We start from the raw sequence: 24,666 nt of genomic DNA, 5'->3' as shown, positions 1-24,666 counted from the left end.
CATCCTTCCTCTCCCCCACATCTTTCTTTCTTTCATGGTTAATGCTATTTTTCTATCAGTTCCTCAAACTAGAAACTCTAGAGTCTCCTTCAATTCCTTTTCTCTCACACTTTGTTACTAACTGCTTAATTTCCACATGTATTGAAAGTTTACATTGTGTCAAGCACAGTATGAGGTGCTGAGGAATTTAAAGAAGAAAAAGACCTACTTTGCTCTGCTCTTGAGGAGGAGCTTAAGGGCTAATAAGGGAGACAGATGAAATCAGTAATTTCAATACAAAAATGATACAGTGTGCATAGAAGAGCGGAGGCTGTATCTGAATCAAGTCCTGAGAAATGAGTAGCAATAACCTGGGGAAGAATGTGGAAGAGTGAGGTGAAGTGGCAGGGAGAAGCCATTACAGATAAAGGACAGGGAATGAGCAGAGGCATGAAGAAAAACAACAAAAACCATTTCACTTTACCAGTTGTGAATTTTATAGATAGATAGATAGATGATAGATAGATAGATATAGATATATATGTATGTATTTTAACTAAAAATCATCCCCTCCACATTTTTCTATCACAAGAATATGTTTTCCTTCTTTCCCCTCATCCCACAAACCTAATGTAATAAATCAAAGAATCCAAGAATTACTCAGATCAAGAAACCCTCCATAATTAAAATCCCCTACATGGGGCGCCTGGGTGGCTCAGTCGTTAAGCATCTGCCTTCGGCTCAGGTTATGATCCCAGCGTCCTGGGATCGAGCCCCGCATCGGGCTCCCTGCTCCGCGGGAAGCCTGCTTCTCCTTCTCCCACTCCCCCTGCTTGTGTTCCTTCTCTCGCTGTGTCTCTCTTGGTCAAATAAATAAAATCTTAAAATAAATAAATAAATTAATTAAGTAAAATCCCCTACAGAAAACTGGATAATATGACCAGATTTTGGTGTGCTCTGTTCTTTACAGCTGTTGCTACTGTTTTTTAAAAAAGTGGTGTTCGTTGGTCATTTTGTAAATTGCAAATCGGAGAGGTAAAGAAAGTTTAATATGGCCAGACTGATTCTCAGCTGTCTGCCCTCCTAGAAAAAGAGTTGGCCTCCTGCAAAGTTCCTTGGACATCCACATTAGCACAATGCTTAAGGCAATGCCATAGTCCGTTGCAAGGCTTGAACCCAGTCTCCCAGTCATGGCAGTGCCATTTCTCCAAATATGAGTGATGATCTAGAAATTATTGCTGTTAGCTTGTCATCATATAGCTACAAATACAAGGCTTGGATCCCAGTTCTCTGATCAAGTCAGTGGAGGAGTGGTATTCCTTCTCTACCTCAAACACTGAGGAGGATAGGGCTGGAGCCAAGTTTCCATGAGTCACACTGTATATCAGACACCTTTTGTTCTTTACCTCACTTCCTCCTAGACTGTATTTTTCACTCCAGCTGTTGTTGCATTGACCAGCTTCACAAAGACATAACCTGAATGTGCTTTGCTTCTGATGCACCACACGGTTCTTATTTTTGCCCTGGGACTTCCCTACCACTGCTGTGTTAGACTTTTGATGGAACCCATCCAGTCATTCTGATGCATGAACAAATCTAGAGTGTGAGGGCGTTGACCAATAGAGAAGAGGAGCCAGGGGATCCATACTGCCCTCTTCTGTCCCTTGGGCTGACAACTCTGAAATGTATTCTATGGGACTCCTCAGAGAGTCCCTACAAAATGGACCTCCATGGCCCAAGGGGTGAAAACTCAGCAGCGCATCCTTGGATTGATGTTCCCTCCTTTTCTATTCACTTTTCCTGTCCCTCACTTCTGTTCCTTGGAGTCATTTCCCATAAACTACCCTGACTTTAGCCCTCATTTCAGGCTCTAATTTGGGGGTAACCTAGGCTAATACACATTGCTCTTGTATCTGGCCTCTGACCTGGTGTTTCCTTGGTCATGCAGCATAAAAGCCTCACAGCCTGAGTCTGGGTTCCTGTCCCCAAGTCCGACACTTGGCCCTGCAAGATTTCACAGTGATGCTTCGAATGTGGTACATGATGGGGAACCCATACCTGTTCCTGCTTCTATGAGTTTCCCCCATACATGTCTTGTGTGTGTTCTGCTTGGTCATTCACTATTGTTTGCACTATACCATTGAAGCATATTTAGTGGTAAATCAGGTGGAAATGAACCACTTTTATCTGAATTGTACATGTAACTGGGGAAAAAATTATCTGAATCTAAAAAGGGCATGTTGTTTCCTTACCAGTCAAATCTCTCAACTCTGGCCTTTGCCTGGCTTGACAAATACCAGGTGGGAATGATGGTTCCGAGTAATCTTTGTAAAAAGGGAAGAAAAGCAAACCCAATTTTTGTCAGGATTTTCAAGTCTCAAACATCATTGGAAACCACTATCAATTCCTGCTGATCCTTAATCTCCATGGAGCTCAAATCTTCACAAATCTCCTGCCATCATCTCGGTCAGGAAGGGCAAACCATGCAGCTTAGTTTTCCAGATACATTTTGGCCAATTTGATTAAAGAGAGACATCATCTGGCTTGTGCAGTGTTTCCTGCTGTCTTCCAATGATCAGCCAATGGATCACTCGACAACTTCCAGGATAGAAGAGTCATCATCTACCAAAAGGACATCTTAATTTAGCTATATTTTATTTATATTACCTGAGCTAGCCTTGGAGGTCCTAAACTACCAGTAATGATAGTACTTCTGGGCAAACACTAACATGTTTTTAAGACTCTGGCTGTGCCATATTCTCTTCAATAATGCATCTACATAATGCCACAATGTTAGTGTCCTTTAAGAGGGAACTGTCAAGGGAACACAGAAATGAATGGAATTCACTAGATATTACTGGCAATACTTTGCATTTCTTCAACCTTATCACCTCAAGGACCTGGACAACAAGAAAGGATTTGTTAGTTCCAGTTCCAGCTATAATCTTTTAGAAGCTACTGACCCTCCAATCCTATGGTGCTCTGCACTTAGCCAGGTGGCATTAGCTTTTACTCCATCGACATCACAGATTGAGTAATTCTCTCCCAGAGGAGAATTTCTGCCTTATACTCACTACACTTGGGGCCTGTTCTCAACAGAAGTTGATTACCCTGCATGCAAATGAGAGCTATTAGCTATCTAAACTACCCTTGAGACACAGAAGTACTGTCTTCAAGAGACTGTACTGCTTGCTGGTACACTAAGGCAACATATCTGAAAACCCAACCCAAAGCAAGTGAATCAGGCTGCTGACTGTCATCAAGCAAATCTTATTCTCAGGTACTTGAACTTCACAGCAGTCCAGCCGCAGATACAGTAAATAGTATAGGTAGCAAACACACACTTCTGTGGTTCAGGTCCTAACCAAGATTCAGGAGTGTTCGGTGACGTGTATTACTGAAGGTCGTGGTCGGGAATAACTGCCCAATTGTAGCCATTGTACCTAAACATCACCCTGACTGGACATGTTTGCTGAGGAGCTGCTCCCTCGGTTCACAATTATTAAATCCCTTTGGAACATCCCTGTTAGACTTAATTTCCAACCTGATCAACTGGTAATGGTAGAAATCCCCTCAAGGGGTGTCATTCGGGGCGCCTGAGTGGCTCAGTCGGATAAGCAGCCGACTCTTGATTTCAGCTCAGGTCATGACCTCGGGGTCGTGGGATGGAGCTGGCACGTCAGGCTCCTCGTTCAGTGGGGAGTCTGCTTCTCCCTCTGCCTCGCCCCCCACCCCAGGCTCATGCTTCTTCTCTCTCAAATAAATACATAAATCTTTAAAAAAGAGAGGGGTGTAATTCAATTCAATTAATTTAACTCAATTTAACAAATATTAGTTGATGCCTACTTCGTGTCAGGGACTGTCTTAGGCACAAAACATACACGGATAAACAAGGCAGGTAAGGGGTTTTTTTTCATGGAGCTTTTATATAAGCTTACTGCTAACTTGTTCTTTTTTTTTTTTTTTTTGCTAACTTGTTCTTAACATCAGGCTTATTTTTGTGTCTTAGCTAGAAATAAAAACTCAGTGAAAATTTGTAAAATGAATAAATCAAACTAGAGCCCTTTATGAACACATATATGTACATTTTGTATGTGTGTGTATAATTTTTGACTTAGCTATCAATGACAGAGAAGGAAAAAAATAAGAAAACAATGAAACAACTCCATGAAACTACCTTACCATATTAACTGTATTAAATATTCAAAAGATCACAATTCTTCCACATCTTATTGAGAAGCTAAGAAACCATGATTTTGTTTTCAAGGTATTTGCTTTAGTAACCAGACTTACATTGACAAACTAAAGTTGTTTTCAGGTAATTTTCTCCCCAGTTACATGTACAATTCAGATAAAAAGTGGTTCATTTCCACCTGATCTACCATTAAGAGGTTCTGTTATTAGTTTTATTTAGCCAGGGGAAATCTGGCTAATTAGGGGAGAATATTAATCCTTTTCATCCTTAGTGAGGTTATGCAGAAACTTATTAAGATTATGTATAAAAAACTGAATAAAAATTGAAAATACTATATATTGAATATCAACCCCCTTAAAGTGCAGCCAATTTACATGCAATACACAAATCAACAGATCTGTTCTCAGAATAGCCAAGAAAGGAAATGTCTGAGTGACATTTCATTCCCGAAGGACAAACTGTCATCCTTTTTTAGTTTCAGGCGAGATTAAAATCTATGTAAAATCTATTGCTGTGCTCCCTCAAGTGAAATTCTAACACATTTTTTACCAGAATTGAGACTTATTTTCAAGCCTGTGCCCACAAACTGTGAAATCTATTTAGAAAATGATTAGATATATTTAATCAATGAAAGCAGTTGGGAACACTGAACCACTCATTTCCCAATTTACTCCCCATTCCACTTGGCCTACTACAAAGGAACTTAGGGGATTTTTTTTTAATAGCTCAATAAAACATTTACATATATTGGGGAGATGCACCAGGATTTAGTGGTATCTGTTGTGAATATACAGGCTTTAGAGAAATATGGCCCTAAGAAGGAAGGAACTTAAAAGTTAGGTGAACCAAGAACAAATACTTATTAAACCAAATGCTACTAAAATACCAAAGCTTAGATTGCTGATGCACATCTATCCTTAACTTCAATTCTCCTATCATTCATTTTTGAGGTTTATAAAAATGGCAATGTAGATGACTAGCCAACCTGGCAGTCATTTCGTTTCCAAGTTTGGAGATTTTTCTCAGTGCACTCGAATTCTACTCTTGGCTCTATTACTGATTTTCCTACTTAGGCTCTGTAAGACAAGGAGTATAAACTGAAAACTCCAACTGAGACAAAGATAAATTACTTTTAAATAATAAGATGGCTTCCAATAAAAATAAAGCATGTTAGATTCTCTTACCTGCAGAACTAAACTCTGCAAAAATATCTTTATATGTTTGAGGCTTTCCATCTGGATCAATGTCCATGATAGTACGCCACAATTCAGAGAATCTGGCGCGTTTCTCTTTGGGCATGTATATTCCATGCCACAGTGCTTTCAGCATGTAGTCAATATTGATCAGAATTTGCCCAATTCTGGTATCATAATAAGCTGGTGGTAATTGACAAGAAGAACTCTGATCATAGTTAGCTTCTAAACTGATTGAGGGAATTTGATTTAAGCAATAAATTCCAACAGCCAACTCCCTTATGATTTGATGGACTTCTCTATAGTCTAAGAGGGCAGTAGGGTCCACAGGAGTCAGCAGGATGGCAGTGGAGAAACCTACATTATTCATTTGAGTCATAATTCCACATGGGAGGTCCAGTTGAGAGCGGACGTCATCTTTGGCAGACAACCAGCTGACTAGGGCAGTAGTTAGCAACTCTTGTACTTCACTCCGGTCATATTTTTCAAAAAAAGCAGAAGCATTTCTCTGTACTGCTAAATTTTCCAGGTAGGTTTCTTCATCTTGAATTTGATCAAGTCTAGGTAATCCTTTTTTGGGTAATCTTAACATTTCTTACTAATTGTAGGTGGCCTTTCTGAAGTTTCTGCAATAAACCATAAAGGAAAAGACAGGCAATGAAATTTGTCATGGTAATGAAGCTGGATTTCTCAAATAAATCTGTAGCTTTATCTGTATTAGGTTGTTTCATGGTCAACCATGATAGTTTTCAATCTTTTTTTAATAACATTTTAAACAATTGAGGTGTAATTGTCATAAACATTAGTTTGAGGTCTACAACACAATGATTAAATATTTGTATATATTTTGAAATGATCACAATAAGTCTAGCTAACATCATCACCATACATAGCTACAAAATTGTTTTTTTGTGATACCTACTTTTAAGATTTGCTCTCTCAGCAACTTTTCAAAATGCAGTGCAGTATTACTAACTATAGTTGCCATGCTATACATTACATCCCTATGACTTATTTTATAACTGGAGGTTTGTACTTTTGACTCCCTTCCAGCTTCCCCAACCCCCCAACCCCCTCCTCTGGCCACCACCAATCTGTTCCCTGTATTTATGAGCTTGTGTGTGTGTGTGTGTGTGTGTTTTTTAACTCTACATATAAGTGAGATCATACAGTATTTGTCTGTCTTATTTCATTTAGCATAATGCCCTAAAGTTCCATCCGTGTAGTTGCAAATAGCAAGATTTCATTCTTGTTTATGGCTGAATATTCCATTGTATACATTTAACCACATTTTCTTTGTCCATTCATCTGTTGATGGATGCTTAGGTTGTTTCCATATCTAAACTATTGTAAATAATGCTGCAATGAAGATGGAGGTGCATATATCTTTTTGAGTTAATGTTTTCATTTTCTTCAGGTAAAATCCCAGACGTGGAAATGCTGGACCGTATGGCAGTTCTATTACGATTTTCAGTCTTAAACTAATTACACCATAAGAAAGTTGAGATTTGAATTAAAACAATTTAAAAAGTGAAATCTTTAAACATTAATCATGTTCTGCTTTTCAAAAGTCAAAAGATACTAAGAAGTATGTCAAAAAGAAATGTTTATAGGGAAGGTACTGTTGCATACCTATTCTTTTTTGTTGGAGAAGCCTTTTTGTATATGTTTATTTTGTTTTTAGTTTTTTTAAAGCAAGAAAATAAAGACCTGCTTAAAAGAAAAGGAACAAGAAGAGCCTATTTAACTTTCTGTTTCTATGTAACTAAATGCCTTTCTGTTCTTGGAATAAAAATGATCATAACCACTATTTTTTGGGCGTCTACTATTTGCCCAGCTCTTTATACATAATATTTTACTTATTTCATTTAATTGGCGCCTCTCATACAGTGATTCTTAACATTTGCCCTGCATCGAAATCACCTAGAGCTTGTTAAAACACTGATGGACCCTGCTCAAGAGTTTCTGATTCAGTCTGTTGGGGTGAGCTGGGTAATTTGCATTTCTGAAAAGTTAGAGGTGATGCTGATGCTGCTAGTTCGGACAGGACACTTGAAGAAGCCAACTCTTCGAGGTAGGAGTTGGTATCCCCACTGTGTAGACGCAGAGATGGAGACTAGGAAGGTTACAGAACGTGCCTATGGTTTCACACCTAAAGAATCGGAACCAACCCAGGTCTGGTCCAAGACCTACGCCCACATGGACACGAAAGAGGGGAAAGGACAGGGAAGGGAAGAAACCTACTTTGGAATGATTGTTTTCTTGTCCAGGAGAAGGAAGCTGCGTCCACTCTGGTCCCCAGAATATTCGTGGGAACCGGGGACAGCCGTCGCCCTGAATGGCTTCTCACCTTCAGGAGCCTCTGGTGGGCAAGGTCAAGGGGGAGCCTCTGCAGGTAGGATCTGAGAGGGACTCTCCTGCAGCGACCGCCGGGGAAGGCCCGCTCGCCCCGCGCGATTGCGCGGCCCCCCTGGGAGCCCTCCGCCTCTGGCCGGAACCCGCACGCGCGGAAGCCCTGGGTCCTCGGGCGAGGACAGCTCTGCCGCGCCGCAAGGGGGCGCCCCTGTGCGCCCGCGGGCAGTGCTTCCGGCCGGCGTGGCGCTCGCTTGGCCCTGCTGAATTTTCCGAGAGGTCTCCCAGCCCCTCCCGGAGCTCCCCTCAATCCCGCCTCATGCTCTGAGCACTGTGCTTCCCCATCACTTTTCACTTTCACGATTTTCCTCTACGAAAACGCAAATCCAGAGTGGCAGAGGCGAAGGCGCCATGTTCCTGAGTTGGAATCCCACCTGCATCATTATTCTTCCACTCAGCAAATATTTATCGAACGCTTATTATGAGCCAAGCACTGTGTCCCGGAACTTGGAGACCTTGGAGAACAGGACAGACACATTAGCTCAAGGTGCTTATAGTTACACAGATAGTCATACAATTATATTTAAACAGGGTGATAAATATGAGATGTAATGACAGCACACGAAAGAAATCAAACGGAGACCAGGGGCTGGGAAAGGCTGCCCGGAGGAAGTGATACTTTAAACTGAGCCTGGAAGATGACAAAGGGCTATCCAAGCAGAGTTGGAGAAATAGCTTTCCAGGGATAGGCAACAACAGGTGATGAAGAATCCAGTTGAGAAGGAAGTTGAACTTTTTGAGAAACCAAACAAAACCTTGCCTAAAGAACTAGAAAGACGATGGGCACAAAATTAGGCCATAGAGGCAGGTGAGGGCCTAATCACCCGGGCTGCTGAGTTAATGATTTTGAACTTTATTCTAAAGGTTTGGGCTAGGTTGGTGGCAGTAGATGCTAGCTAGAGTGTGTGGCAGTGGAGATGCAGGGCTGTGGATGGATCTGAGAAATAATGAGGTGGCAACATTGAATGTGGGTGGTGTTTAAAAAAGAAAGTGGTTAGGGGCGCCTGGGTGGCTCAGTCGTTAAGCGTCTGCCTTCGGCTCAGGTCATGATCCCAGGGTCCTGGGATCGAGCCCCGCATCGGGCTCCCTGCTCAGCGGGAAGCCTGCTTCTCCCTCTCCAACTCCTGCTGCTTCTGTTCCCTCTTTCGCTGTGTCTCTCTGTCAAATAAATAAAATCTTAAAAAAAAAAAAAAAGTGGTTATCCAGATGACACTCAAATATCTGTCAGGAGAAATGGGGAATCAGGGCAAGATTAAGAGTTCAGCTGTGGACATATTGCCCTTGATGTACCTGTGACAGAACTAAGTAGAGATGCCAGATATGCCCTAAATATACATGTCAGGTCCAGGCTAAGAATGGCAGGTTGGGGTAGATGCATACATTTGGGCAGGCTTAGGGTGAGTGAAGCCAAGAGAGTGGCTGAAATCACCAAGGGAAAGAATTGAGAAGTTTGGAACCCAGGACGGAAACCTGAGAAATTTAGTATCTAAAGGTCAGGAGGAGAAGATGGAGTTAGCAAAGAACACAAAGGGCGAGCAATCAGGAAGGCAGGAGGAAAACCAAGTTTGGGCACAGAAGCCAAGAGAAATGTTTCGTGAATAAGGGAATGCCCAACTTCATTGTCTGCTGCTGCTAGGTCAAGGGGGATAAGTTAAACTTTTCCACTGAGTTTACCAGCATAGGTGTTTTAGTGACTTTTGGGGGGGAGAATTTCTCTTAGTCCAACCATGTCATGATTTTAGCTGCTATGGAGGTAGTATTAGAAATTTATGATTGCTGTTCCAGGGCAGGGATGTAAAAACGTCACTGCTTCTTTAACAGATTTGCATGTTTGCACTTATGAACAATCTATATAGATTCTTCTACTGACATGTTTTTTGCTCAGTACCAGATGATTTGTTCTAAGTGTCTCAAATCTTGGGAAAATTATTTTAAGGACTAACACAGAACTTCATCCCAGGGTTTATGGAATTAAGTAGTAAGAAGGTTCTAAAGAATTAGGCTCTCTGGGGACAAAACAAAATGCTGGAGCAGATGACCTGGAAATTCCCTACAGAAGTTCAATTGGATTAATACATGCAAAGCTCATAAAGTAGCACCTGCCACATAATCATCACTGTATAAATGATAGATGTTTTTAGTATTGAACTATATTGTCACTATAAAAGTTATTATATTCAAATCTAGGCTGCTAGGCAAACCTCTTAGTTTATTCCTGATAGGAGGAATGTCAATTTGGTGTTCCGGACCACATAGATACTTGAAGTTGTCTGCCCTCAGGTAAAAGGATGAAAGCTATTAAAGTTAGTATCTAAATATGGTTTGAACATTGCATTTCCCAGAGGATAAATTCAGAGCATGTGAAAGTCTCTTGACAGATTTCTGTTTGTCAGTATCCTAAAACTGCTTTCCCACCAAGATTAAAAGAATCAAAGTATGGGGCGCCTGGGTGGCTCAGGCGTTAATCGTCTGCCTTCGGCTCAGGTCATGATCCCAGGTTCCTGGGATCAAGCCCCGCATTGGGCTCCCTGCTCAGCGGGAAGCCTGCTTCTCCCTCTCCCACTCCCCCTGCTTGTGTTCCCTCTCTCACTGTATCTCTCTCTGTCAAATAAATAAATCTTTAAAAAAATAAAAAATAAAAAAATAAAAGAATCAAAGTATGTCCATGTCCAGAAAGGGTGTCAGTCCTAATTGGGGATAGACCCCAGTGACCTTGGTATGGTTGTCACAGCTGACTAACGTGGGTGGATGTCAGGCCAGAGTGGAGTTGAGACATAAAGGTGCAGAGGGTGACTGTGGATGGGAGGCAAGAGATGATAAGCAGAGGAAGATACAGAACCAGGTATGTGCATTCTAAATTGGTTAGACCAGAACACTAAATGATGATAGGAAGGATCCTACAAAGAGGCTGAAGATACAGGAGAGAGGAGTGTAAGATTCCTATAAGGCAAGAAGGGTTGGGATACAGAGAACAGGTGGAGACACAGCCTTTTGACAGTTGTTGGAGGGTGCCTGGGTGGCTCAGTCGTTACGTCTGCCTTTGGCTCAGGGCATGATCCCAGGGTCCTGGGATCGAGGCCCACGTCGGGCTCCCAGCTCAGCGGGGGAGCCTGCTTCTCCCTCTCCCACTCCCCCTGCTTGTGTTCCTCCTCTCGCTGTGTCTCTCTGTCAAATAAATAAATAAAATCTTAAAAAAACAAACAAAAAAAAGAAGTTCTGGTGTTGGAAAGTGTAGGCATTTCTTGTCCTGATGACTGATTCTCTGTGAAAAGCCCAGGTCATGAGCTGAGAATGAGGCAAGGAGAGGAGGCTAGAGATTTTGGGGACAGGAGAACGCTTAAAATCATCAGAAGCTCTGAGTGGGAAAATTAGCTGCCTAAAGAGATGTAACAGAAGTAACAAGTGTTGCTCAGGAGTGTGAACCTCAAGCAAACCGTTTAGCTTCTCTAAACCGTAGTTCTCTCATCTGTCAAACAGTCCTGTTTCAGCCAGGCTCCCAACAACAAGAAACTGAGTTATTTCTGCGTGTAGCTACCAAGAGAAGGGTCGGTAAAACCTGCTTTCCTCTTTTAGTGTTGGCGGTGGGACATTACCATGTAAGAGCTCAAAGTAATGTTAGTATCACAGCTTCAAACATCCAAGTTGTTCTTTCAAGTATTATCTCTTTTTCTCCAGGGTTAATTTGACTAAATGGGTTATATTAAGTTATATAGCTAAGTAAAAATTCATGTAATGAACCTTAATACCACATTATATAATAATAGAGCAGCAGAGTGTTTTATTTTTTCATAATCATTATTCAGTAAATATTGTTACATTGTGAAGAATTATGTTTTAATCTCCTTTTCAATAGAAAGGTTTTCTAAGGAAATGACTTGGAGCCTTTCACATTTATCAGATGCCTTTTCATTACTCTTTTCCATTTTTGCAATTCTGGATCCAAACTGCATGGCCCGTTTTGGCAGAAGAGCAGAGGTTGTTAAGCCAAGTTCCAATGCTGCAAGACGCAAAATTAGTTTTTCACCAATTCCACGGGGGAAAGTCAGGTTTGCCTTTTCCCAAACCGGTAGGGAATTTAGAAAGGAGACGACATTTTCATCCAGGAAAGGAAATCTAAAATAAATAGATAAATATAACCACTATAAAAAAAAATAAAACCAATGTGTTATGATTATTTCTTTTACATTTTATTCAATGTTAAAATTTATAGCATCAAATTAATTTTTGATGGCACTGTTTTTCTCAATTAAAAATATTCTGGTTATTTACACAATTTTACAGCTAAAATTTAATCACATAGGCAAATATTTCATATGACTAATTTTAATAATATCCTACAAAATAAATAAATTTTGCCTCAAAAAATAAATAAATTAGGCCTACGGTTAGAAATAATCTCAAATTGTTTCACAAGGTTTCTTTGGGGATGCCTTGGAAAACGAGTAGTTTTTTTTTTTTTTAAGGTTCTATTTATTTCTTTGAGAGAGAGCCCGAATGGGGGGCAGAGTGGGGGAGTGGGGATGGAGAAAGACAAGCTGACTCCCCTCTGAGCAGGGAGCCCAATGTGGGATGCGATCCCAGGACCCTGGGATCATGACCTGAGCTAAAGGCAGACGCTTAACTGACTGAGCCACCCAGTGCCCCACAAGTACAGTCTTGACTCAATTATTCAATCTGTGTGCTCTTTATCATGTCAAAAGTAAATGAACTTTAGAGGTATGAAATCAATACAGAAGGGCTCTATAATCCTGAACTTGTGAAACATTTACTTATGGTAAAATTTTATGGTTATCAAAATTGTTTAGGGGCGCCTGGGTGGCTTAGTCAGTTGAGTGTCTGACTCTTGGTTTCAGCTCAGGTCACGCTCTCCCAGTCAGGAGACAGAGCCCCAGTGGGGCTCTGCGCTCAGCAGGGAGTCTGCTTCCCCTCTCCCTCTGCCCTTCCCCCTGTTCGCACTCCTGCATACTCTCTCTCTCTCTCTGAAATAAATAAATCTTTAAAAAAAAAAATTGGGGTGCCTGGGTGGCACAGTCCGTTAAGTGTCTGATTCTTGGTTTCAGCTCAGGTCATGATTTCATGGTCAGTTGTGGGATTGAGCCCCGCATCAGGCTCCGTGAGCGGGGAGTCTGCTTGAGGCTTCTCTCCCTCCCTCTTCCCCTCCCCCCGTGTGTGCCTGTGTGGGTGCGTGCACACTCTCTCTGAAATAAATAAATCTTTAAAAAAAAATTGTTTGATTACCTTTAAGCCATTTAAATGGAGGCAAATGGTATTAACAGAACAAAGTACTGGATTTAAAAAAAATAACTTTCTGCCCTTTGGCTTCCCTAATTTCCTACAAAATTCTGGGTTTTGTTTAAAATACTTTAAAACTCTCCCTCCAATTCTTTAAATGCAGTACTGTTACAGTAGTGTTTCTGTTTTATTACATTTTATTCTAGCTCATGTAGAGAGACTGGAAAGGGTAAAGGCATTCGTTATGTGGAATATTTTGTAAAAATGAATTAATTACAAAAACAAATTTATATATAAGATAATCTAATCAATTGAGCACTGCTAATATGTATGCCAAAATACATAATAAATTGATATTGGATCTAGCCACTATCGTGGTATTTGTTAAATCACAATTCTGTATCCGCTGTTTGAAACATTCTTCATATGCACTTTTACATAAGGGTATCACATGGGGCCTTTAGAATTAACTGCTTTTACTAAATAAAATAAATTCCCTTTTCTCTGACCTACCTGAAATAAAAGACTGAATTTCTCTCTCTCTCTCTCAAATACATACACCCTTCAAAAGGAAAACATTTTATAGTTTTTACATTGTGGTATGTAATATATGTAAATTATGTATATTCTATATTTAGTAGATATAGAACTTCTATATTTTCTATATGTACTGAAAAGCTGAAACAGTGAAGTGTTAGAGTAGTTGTGTTATGATGTCCCAATTCTCACAAAGCTTATTTGGACTCCCTATTCTCACATGCTTGTACCCTTGTAATAAACTACCACTTAATAAATTAACCTAGTTGAACAAACTTCTGCTTTTTATAACTGAATAAAACACCTTTCTTTATCCTCAGTAATTTAAAAAGTGGTTTTCAAGCATTTGTTTATTACCATCAGAAATATGTTGTAGGTAAAAATAAACCCCTGAATTAAAAGAGAATATACACATGAAAGTGCCTTGATCTCTTTGAAAGTTAGGTTATCTGCAACATATGACCAAATTGAGTTCAAAAAACATAGCAGAGGGGAATCCAGTTCTGGAACCACCACTGACATCAGTATGGATCTCTACATACAGAAATGTCCACAGCGACAAAGCCGGTACTCTCTCACTGGAGAGGAAAGCATGGGAGTAGGGCCTATGCTCTTACTGGGAGGAAAGCCAACATTTGAAACAAAACCCAACCCTTTAAATACCTTCTCTCAGCATTCCATTACCTCAGTTTTACAGTCTTTTCCACTGTACTACGGAAAACAATCACGCCATTGTATTATCTTTGAAAATTACCAAAAAGACATCGCTTAGAATATGAGTTCTGGAAAACAAGTGCTCCCCTGATCCCTCCCCAGCTTCCCCTCTGATGGACGGTGTTTGTAATATAAGGCCAAGATAGTATTGTTGCTACTGTTACTCATTTCAACAGTCTCCAGAGAAAAAGAACTGAAAAATCTCCTTTTACAGTCTAGTGTTTCTACAAAATTACCCACAGCACTTACGTAAGTAGAATTACCTTGCTTCTTTTCCGTGATCACCGATAACTCTGTCATCACGACCAAGGTTTCTAGAAGATATTCGTCCCAGTTCCATCTCAATTTCCTTATTTAATCCTTCCATTCCGTGTGTCTGAAAGCGGACACGATGGCGAGAATAACCTGCAAGTTGCTCATCAGCACCAATTCCAGTAAGAACTACCTGTAACAGTTTAAAGAAATCCATACTTCCAACATAAGATAAAGAAAATGACTAAAATAAAAGCAAAGCTTAAAAAGTTACCATCTCAAAAATAACATTTTCTGACAAAAACACAAGGATAGTCATAAAATAGTAAAAATATGCCCAATTTTTGTCTTATACATCGCACTGTGGGTTAAATGCAATTAAAATATGCTCTATTCTTGCAATATAAATGCTAATAGCTTTAAAGGGTCAAAATGAGGGCTCAGAAATTCTGAGTACAGTGTGTCTGCCGTGCCATACCTTTGCACTGCTCTGATAGGATTTCACTTCATCCTGGGTCACTAACCAACCAATTCCTCTAGAAGCAAACCAGACTGCACAGCCAATGCTATCATCCAACACTGTATCCAAGGGCTGAACCAAGTGGCATATTCGAGTTCTTCTTAACTCTTGCAGTTCCTCCAGAGAAACATTAATTTCAACGAAATTCCAAATCCGGGAAGGGTTAGCAGCTTGTAGTTCCTTTAGTCCCATTCTGCCTGTGATACGATCTGGTACACTGAATTGTTTATCAGGACCATCATCATCACCAGCAGCAGCATTATTTTTAGAGAATTCTTCAGAAGGTATTTCACAATGACTTTTCTGTTTTTTCCTCTTTGTGTTAAAACCAGTTAATAGGGTCTTTTCTTTAGTCATGAAAGCCACATTAAGAAGATCGATTGGTTCATCTAAAGGTATATGGCGGTCAGCAAGGGCTGCAATAACCATGGAATCGATACCCCCAGAAAACAGGATTGCAACGTTTGCTTTCCTATCACAAATTTTCAAAGCCTCACTTGGTGTCAGGTTTTCATCCCTAGGTAAACACAAGACACGTCTCCTCACTGCGATACTCAGGACATCAATGAATTGCTGAACTACTTCCTCTGTGTGTCCATCAGTAAGAAAGACCTGAAGTGTTTCCCTTGTAGGAGGGACACTAGCGGTGTTACTGCAAGGAATCTCAAGGGGAGCTTGTGGTAACGTCATATTTAAAGGAACAACAGGTTCTTTAAGATACAGTTTGGCTTCATTTGCTACCACTGATACAAATGCAGGCAAGTTTGCTGAAATCTGAATCAGGCTATTAACACATTCTTTGATAACATTCTCCCCAGAAACAGATTTCCAAGGGTACAATTTTAAAACCACAGATTTGGAAAGGGAAGCAGACTTGAGATCAATTCTGAAAATTCCAGATGCTGGAACTTCTTGCCACTGACTGCCCACTCCGGAGGTCTGAACACCAACTGAAGAGACGCAGAAACTCTTGCCCAAATTACTAAAATGCCAAAGCAGGCTACGGCGACCAAAAAAATCTCTACCAAACCATAGATGATGACTGGACGCTTGGTAATATATAAAAGACCAGGGACCTCGGACTTCTGAGAAGAGCGACAAAATATCAGCTTCATTCTTACAAGAGGAAAGGTAATTAAACATTATTTGAGTATCATTCTCTTCAGCTTCGACCTTTATGCCACTAAAGACTTCTCCATTCCACAGGAACACATCACCCCTTTCATCTTCCACAGGCTGGGCAGTCAAAACACCTCTTAAGTGAAGGACATGACCAGAAAATAAACACTGGTAGCTAACACTAGACTTTAACAACTGTTTACTACTATTGGGTCCCCGTCGGTTAAGATTATACAGTAAATCCTCTTTCAAATCTTTGCTGAAATGCTCAACAGAAAAGCTTACAGAACAACAAATGCCACACATTGTTGTGTGAAATCAAGTTGACTATTTCTTGATTTTGGTCTTCTCTGAGTTTTCTATTTCTTGGTATTCTTTTTTCAGTTCATCCAGTATATCTGTGGGGGAGGGGAGAAGAAATACTAAGTAAAATGAAAATTCTTAGACCTTTCCCTGGTAATTCATACAGCAACATAGGCTATTTACCAAGACCAAACCACCTGAGTATATGCACTGTGTTACAACAGGCTTCTAATGACAAATGTTTACCTTTTAGGAAAATAATTTCTGTTTATCAAATGCTTATTTTGGCCCAGGCACTGGGCTATGGGCTAGCCCCTCTTGTTTAAATCCCAAAAAACTTTGGAGGCTCAAAGTTATTCACTCAAAGTCACAAAGGGAGAAAGTGGTAGAGCAGTTCTCACACCTAGACCTGCCAAAAATTCTAAAGCACACATTAATAATTATGGCTCTCTAACACAACTTATATATTTTTATTTTATTTTATTTTTACTGTAGACTCACCTTTGGAAGGCTACCTTGAAGAAAACCCAAACCACAGCATTAATTTTACTTGATATACCACCATACAAGCTTCAGATATATATTTAAACATTCAGATATAGACAGTATAATTTAGGCACTACCATGAGTTTCTACAGGAAGCCTAGAAAAGACTTTTCATGCATTTCTATATAATATACCAAAAAAAAAAAAAAACCCAAAAAACTTACTTTTGCTTTCAGAAAGCATTTCTGTTCGGTCTGCAAGAAAGAATATGTTGCTGTTCTGTTGCTGCCTATATACTTTCTGCAAAACATAATTTAGGCTAATATCAGGATTTGATCTAAAAAGTATATGTCAAAACTCTGAACTCTTTTATTGTATATTCTTGAACTTCATTAACATATATTCAGAACAATACCTTAGCAAATACAGGTAAACAAAAGTCACCCATTATCTTACCATCTAGAAACTGCTACCATTAACACTGAGGTGAAAAGTATTTTCTCTGCATATATCAACTATCAGTTTCCTTGAACATTACAGGTTATTTAATAAGTCCTCAAGTTTTAGACATTTAAGATATTACCAACTTTATAAATCAATGTTGCAATGAAGTTCTTTGTAACTAAATCTTTGTTCACTCCCATGACTCATAAATATCAATTCCTATAAATGGAACTGGGTCAAAGTGCTACATAGCTTTAAGGCTTTGATACATTCTGCCAACTTGCCCTCTAGAAAGTTTGCGTCAGTTGTGCCTTAAATTCTAAAATTCCAAAAGGGACAATATCAGAAATGTTTAACCAACCTGTTACTTATCAAATGCTTTAAAGGGCTCAAAATCATTTCTTCCTGAACTTTAAAATGTAATTTTTGACAGTATAAGTACACATAAAGCAGTAGCTTGTTTATGAATACATTAATGCACATGGCATTAAATTTGGACGATTTGTGTAAAAAAATTTGGGGGGGGAAGCAATTTATCCTTTTTGTTTTTTCAACAATTATCCACATTCACTTTAAGGCAGAGTTTCCTTTCTTAATATATTTAAAGGTTATTTATTTCAAAAGAAAACACCAAGTTCAAGTATAAGTCAATACCATTAGTGATTACAGACCCAAGATACCATTGTATAATTAGTATCATTTGGTTCAAAGGTAGTGCAAATTGCATATGATGAGAAAAAAAAAAAATTATCAACTATAATTAACATACAGATATCCACTATGTGTATAAAATCTTGGACACTTTTCACTTTTGCAATGGAACTAAAAAAGATGCTGAAGTTTTGCAAATTTTAATGTAAATATAAATCTTATATATAATTCTTTTAACTTTAGTATATAGTTAATAAGATATAATCAAACCTTCCCACATACAATTCAGAATTATCCTAATAACTCACCCTGTTCTTCTTCAGGTTAGAAAGTTCATCCACAACAATTTTTTGTTCTTTAATCTAATGAAATAAAGAAAAACTTCTTAAATCAGAGGCTAGCAAAGTATGCTCGATTGAGGGCCTTTTAAAATTAGAGAGATGGGATAAGGTGCTATAATTTACTGGTTGCCCAAATGGGCAGTCTGTGAATACAAAGATTCTTTTTGAACAGCAGTGTGTGGGGGTGCAGCTGGGGGAAAGCTGGAAGAGGAAACAGTGATTACACTTGACAGGTGTTAAAAAGCCCACTGAACCCAGATAAGGGGTTTGGGGTTAGTAACCAGCATTCATGCAAAGGCCACAGTTACTAAACAAAGTCTGTGCCTTTTATTTAACACAGACAATATGCACCAAAAGTAGTATCAGTTTTCAATGATTTAAGTTATGTTTTTGTTTTTTAATAGCACGTCATGAAATATCAATGCTTTTCATGATTTATGTACTGAATGGTGTAGCCACACGTTCAGAACAAGTAAGTAGTATAAATGCCCTACCTGGGGCAGTAAGGCGTATTACTTTCCATCTTGGCTTTATTCCTCTTTACGTTTCAAAGAGTAGAATGGTGCTGGCACTGTTGAACTATACCTCACTTTTTATTAGTAGGATAGGGCACAAGGCACAACTAAGTGGAAGTGAAATTTCTAACTCTTTTCAGTAAAGGCAGTTATGGTGTGAACATGATATTGTGTCATCAGTACCTCTAAAAGCAGGATTATAATCTCTGTCCTACCTCACACACCTCAGAGATCTGTCATACATCAGTATAAATGGCTTGCTATGGTAGTAATTGGAGTGGGCTATATGTGATTTGAAAATTCACTACCCATGGGTGTGTACACTTCTGTCTCTCCAGTCAATGTAGTAATTGGCTAGATTTGAATCGAATTCCAAGACCAAATTTGTATAACCTCCTTCAGATCTGTGTTTGAACAGTGCATCCCCATTCATTTTAGAAATAGCAGGTATACATTTCACTTTACTTTAAACAAGGAAACTGATACAGAGGGATCAGAGACTTGCTTGAGATGTCACTGTTAGTTTGGGACAGAACTAAAGTAAAATCTAGGACATCTAATACTTGAAAGGCTATAACCATTCCCCTCTCCAGTATATTTTGAAAGGTTTTGTCTGTTTATGGCAGTTAAGATGTACATTGCTCCCTCCCCGCCCCCCCCCCCCCCCCCGCCTTTTTGGATAGAACAGTGACAATCAGATACATATTTTAGGATCACTGCTCTGCCTAAAGTGGAGAACAGATTGGAAGAAGGTAAGGATGGATGAAGGAGTGACCGGTTAGGAAACTTATGCAGGGTTCCGGATGGTAGATGAGGATGGCTGGTTTAGGATGGTGTGTGTACACTGTGACAACGGGATTTATCTGAAATGAGCTTCAGAAGTAGAACTGGTAGGTCTTCGTGATGGACGTCAAGGATAGCTCCCAAGTTATTGGCATGGACAAGTGAATGGATGGTGGTGGCATTTTCTGAGTTGGAAAACACCACAATAGATCTGGAGTAGGAGGTATTTCTAACAGTTTAAAAAGAGTAGGGAGAAAAGATCCCAACCAAACTTCTGTCCCACTACCAGCTGGGTCTAATCTTGGGGTAAATTTCATGGTCTCCCTTTAACTCTAGCTACCAAATGCTAAGACTAAAAGGAGCAAAGCAGCAGGGCAAAGCCTAGGCTGGGCCATGTGGCGCGGGGGACCTTCTTCGGAGACGAGCGGAGCCAAGTCCGGACTTTCGCGCCTCGTCCCACACTCACCTTACTGCTAAGATCCTCCTTGTGTAGTGTCGAGTGGTCTGCAGAGAACAGCCCGGCGCCGTCCTCGGGCCGCGACCCCCTGCTGGGCATCTCCACCGAACGCGTTGAACTCAAATTGCACCAACCCTCACTTGCGCCCAGTACCTTCCAGTCCTCAGCCACAGCGCGTGCGCGCTCCCCGTGGCCCCACCCTCTCCCTTTCTCTTTCCCGTCAGTCTTACCAATAGCGGCTGCGCATTCACTAGAACGCCTGCGCAATCGGATGTATCTTGGGAGGAGTTGTGCGCGTGCGCACAGATGCCTAGTGAGCGCGTGATCCTGGTTGTGAAATCAGAGAGGTTTCCGAATGGTCCCCTAGCGGATCCAACGTGGAAACGCTTTTGTGGTCTCCTTACTGCCTGGAATCCAGTGGATTGTGCGTTATATGCGCCCTCCAGTGGTAAATATAAAGAATAGAAGCGGGGTAAAAAATACCACTTAATTATCTAGGCAAGGAAGGATATGAAACTAGCCATTGATTTAAGAGATACATTGTTGGCAACGGAATTGTACAGACTTGTTAAAAATTTTTGTTAACTTCTTATTAGGGCTAAAAGATAAAATACAGGATGTCCAGTTAAATATAAATTTCAGATAAAAGAATAAATTTTTAATGTAAGTATGTTCCATGCAATATTTACAATATCTCACTCCTATGAGAAAAATTATCCAAACCTTGTAAACAAAGAGATTACTGGGTGTTGTTTTATTCCTTTTCTGGACCTGAATTTCTATTGACTGGGCTATTTTACAATTCTGTAGGAGCAGAGGTTAACTTGTAGATTTTTGTGTGGTAGAGATGCAAATAATTTCTATCTGGTGGGCCAGATAATGCCACAGGTTGTGATTTATTGTTCAGTTTTGTATCTAACTCTGAAATTCTAATGATTTCTTTATTAGTATATACTTAGTTTCTCATAAACTGTTCGGTTTTGACATCTGTTCCTTCATTAATTAATGGATTGAATAGAACTTTGACATAGGTTCATCTTATACTTGAGTGTGAGAGATGTGATTTTGTGTATGCAATCCTGCCCTATACTTCAGCATAGGAACTCTTAAGGTTCCATGGAGATGCCAACTGATGTGTACTCAACCGATGGTGCCAAATTGTATGGCTAAGGAAGTGCACCTCAGGGTTGTTTAAGCCCAGGCATATATTTTATTGGCTCTTGGAGTAAATCCAAAAGTGGTTATAGAAGTAAGTTTACTGTCTGTTTTTCCTTTTTTACTCATTTTTAAAAATTTTGTTTTTGTTTCTAATTTTGCATGCCTGATAAGTTATTATACATTACTAGCAGCAATGATTGGAATTTGGTTTTATGGTATATCCATTTGATGATACCTATTGGATGATGGAGATCTAGTCTCTATTAGAAGAGAGATGAAAGAGAATCCAGTTTTTTCGGTCTTTTTGTTTGTCCTTTGTGAGCTCAAATTAATTAAGAACTTTGTGTCCACTGGGGGGAGGACTGATTTTTGAGTTCTGGGTCAGTGAATTTTTGTATTTCTGTTGTACTTTCAACCAGTGATTGAGATGTACAACTGAAGCTATGAGCTCTCTATGCGTCCATGTGACTATAATTTAAAATAGCTTTTATATGTTGCTGTCTGAGTGTAAAAGTTTTCATACTTCTGGAGGGTATTAATAAATTCCATTATAATGTCTCTTAAATTAAAGAACTTCTGTTCTGATTGGTCTATAGACATAAATGTGCCCTTGCATAAATCCCCCAAATTAAAAAAAGCCCCAAATCTCTAATACTTAATATGTGCTGGACTTTTAAGGAAAAAATTTCTTCTTACAAAAACTGCTAGCTTACATACATTTGAAGAATATAAATTTATATAATTAAGATGAGCCTTTGGAGAAATCAGGTTAGATTAATAATTTTGGTTTAAGAAAGAAAAAAAACAGTTATTATGTCTTTGCACTGATTTGTCAACGTTAAGTAAAATACAGATGTGTGTTTTTTTTAATGACATTTAGATTTGCCTTCTCATGAAGAGATTAGGTAATCCGAATTTCCTAAGCTTCTTATATTGGTTTACTGATTAAATAAGCTAGCATTACTGCTATAAAATAATGCAAGTTTATGAAAAATATAAATTTCCGTCCACTAAAATGAAAAAATTATTCAGACAGACTTTTTATATCAACAGTAATTATGTTCTGTATCATGTAAGTTTATGCATAACTCCAAAATCCTTAGGTAACTTGAAATCCTGAGATAATAAATTGGGTTAATTAATGATTAGTCATTAGACCAGTAGATAATTTATTTTTAAAAGTTGAATACAGAAACACTGATTAATAGAAGCATAATTTTAATATTATATACTTTTGCTTCTTGTTTTTATATACTGTAGAATGGCTGTCCTTTGGGTCATTTTTTTTTTAAGGTTTTATTATTTTTATTTTTTTTAAGATTTTGTTTATTTGACAGAGAGAGAGAGAGCGCGCACAAGCACGAGGAGCAGCAGAGGGAGAAGCAGGCTCCCTGCTGAGCAGGAAGCCCGATGTGGGGTTCAATCCCAGGACCCTGAGATCATGACCTGAGCTGAAGGCAGACACTTAACCTACTCAGCCACCCAGGTGTCCCAACATTTAGGGTTTAATACAGTTGAGCTGATGGGAACCTAGGAACACACCTCTCCTGACACATGGGATATTATTTTAATTCTGGTAGGAACCTAGGAACTCACCTCTCCCGACACATGGGATGTTATTTTAATTCATGCTTGGAGGGAAAGTTGAGGCTTTTCTATTAAGCTGGAGACTGAGCTTCCCAGGATATTCCACCTTCTATGGCAGTGGCTGGCAGAGTGGGAGTTCTGGTTCAGGTTTGAGCTGACTCTTTGACCTACAGTTGTTTCCATACTGAGTGGTCAGAGATACTGCTGGCCAGTCTACAGCTGCTTACCCCCTTTGGGTGGTGGGTTGTTGCTTATGGCTGTGCTTGGCTTGGATATTTTTTTTTTTTTTTAATTCCTGGGGGCCTCTTAAGATGACACACTACTAAACAAAGTAGTGATAGTCATATTTGTTTTCAAAGTTCTTTCACATTTTATCTTATTTTTCATATATATCCAATTGCTTCTATTTCCTCCCTCAACTGCTATTAAGTCCTACACTGCTTAAAGTCACATTTTGGGGTTACCTGGTATCATTTGTCTTGCCTGACTGGTTCAGGACTGACCATCTGCAGCTCACCATAAACTAGCTAGGCTCTTCTTCCTTCTTTCAATTAAGTCCATTGCTATCATGTATCCTACTTAGTAAGATAATTTCATGTTTATTAATGCTATTATACTCTTCCTCTGATGCTACATTCTTAATATATTTCATTCTGTTTAACAATACATAATTTACTGTTGACCATTTTATAAAAGCATAAGGTATTATTACCCTGCCTTCCAAGGTTTTGAATGAGTAGTTCCACAACCACTGTCTTCCCTTGCTTTCTTGGTATATTGCAACACACAATTGTTTCTAACCACATAAGTCTCCTTTCTGTCTGTCCCAAATGAGGTGTGGAATAGTGCTGTGGTTCCCACATACCAGTTAGTAGGTGGGTGCCCTTCCAACTATGTAAAATCATCTGAAAATTTTGTTCATAGACATACAGAATTCTCAGTCCTTTCCCCAGATTTACTGGATCAAATCTTTGGGACTGGGATATGGCTATCTGCTGGATAACAGTGTTTACCATTTACCCTATAACCAAAATGCTGGGCTTGAATTTAGGCTTGTATTTATTAGATGTGTGACTTTGGGTAAGTCATTAACCTCTCAAGCCCCAGTTTCCTAATGTGTAGAATGGGAGTAATAATAGTGCCTAACTCAAAGGGTTGTTATGAAGATTGAATGAGTTAGTGTTTGTCAGGTGTTTATAATAGTTTCAGGCACATATTAAGCACTATCTAAGTGTGTGTTAGAAAGATAAGTTAGAAGTTCCCCCAGATGAATTTGACACAAGCAGTATTTATGAACCAATGGAACCGAAAGAGCAGGCTCCCAAATGCTTGGCCTGTTTCTCATTGAAGGTGATGTCCTCTCTTCTACTTCCAGTGATTCTCAACAGGGCTAAGGCTGAAGGCATTTATGGTTATCTTGGTGGTCACAATAAATGGATGGTTCTGTTAACTGATGAGGTAGGACTAATTGGAAGCCAATTAAAAGGAGACAGACTGAGCCACAGACTTTTAAGAAGCCTAGACAGCAGGCTAAAGGGTGGTCTTAGCAAGGAGACCATATTGGAAATTGCATGGGGTGGGATTTTGGCCAGACCCTAAATAACAAAGAGGTAAAATCAAGGGAGAGGTAGTATTGTAACCTAAGTAGGTGATTTGCATCAGGAATTCTGTCAGAATGTGACAAGGCCTGAAATAGTGGACTGGTGTTTATAAGCAGGGCTCTAGTATCTGGAAGGGGGACTACTGGGTCTTATCATACAGGCATTGGGGGGAGGAGACAGTGTCTTA

At 39.5% G+C, this 24,666-nt stretch overlaps 3 protein-coding genes across 3 annotated transcripts in view; all 3 read right to left on the bottom strand.

The window, feature by feature from the left end:
- ANKAR (ankyrin and armadillo repeat containing) overlaps positions 1 to 7,669 on the bottom strand; it is a 73,926-nt gene extending 66,257 nt beyond the window's left edge. The window contains exons 1-2 of the mRNA XM_078071108.1: positions 7,612 to 7,669; positions 5,359 to 5,993 (exon numbers count right to left, since the gene is read on the bottom strand). Of these exons, the coding sequence (XP_077927234.1) occupies positions 5,359 to 5,959 (601 nt within the window). The 5' untranslated portion in view covers positions 5,960 to 5,993; positions 7,612 to 7,669. The remainder of the gene's footprint in view (positions 1 to 5,358; positions 5,994 to 7,611) is intronic.
- A 3,860-nt stretch (positions 7,670 to 11,529) lies between these two features.
- Positions 11,530 to 16,459, bottom strand: ASNSD1 (asparagine synthetase domain containing 1). Its single transcript, XM_036075486.2, has 3 exons — positions 14,993 to 16,459; positions 14,526 to 14,707; positions 11,530 to 11,892 (listed from the first exon to the last, which is right to left on the bottom strand). The coding sequence occupies exons 1-3, from the start codon at positions 16,457 to 16,459 to the stop codon at positions 11,607 to 11,609; spliced, it is 1,935 nt and encodes a 644-aa protein (XP_035931379.1). The 3' UTR covers positions 11,530 to 11,606.
- ASDURF (ASNSD1 upstream open reading frame) lies at positions 16,439 to 20,340 on the bottom strand. Its single transcript, XM_036075500.2, has 4 exons — positions 20,143 to 20,340; positions 18,346 to 18,399; positions 17,167 to 17,242; positions 16,439 to 16,551 (listed from the first exon to the last, which is right to left on the bottom strand). Exons 1-4 carry the CDS (start codon positions 20,230 to 20,232, stop codon positions 16,481 to 16,483), a joined length of 291 nt encoding a protein of 96 aa, XP_035931393.1. The 5' UTR covers positions 20,233 to 20,340; the 3' UTR covers positions 16,439 to 16,480.
- Positions 20,341 to 24,666: the final 4,326 nt, after the last annotated feature.

The sequence above is a fragment of the Halichoerus grypus genome, chromosome 4 (assembly GCF_964656455.1).
Source record: "Halichoerus grypus chromosome 4, mHalGry1.hap1.1, whole genome shotgun sequence".
Taxonomy (NCBI): Eukaryota; Metazoa; Chordata; class Mammalia; order Carnivora; family Phocidae; genus Halichoerus; species Halichoerus grypus.
The sequence above is the reverse complement of the archived record's forward strand: the minus strand, read 5'-3'. Positions and strand labels throughout refer to the sequence as shown.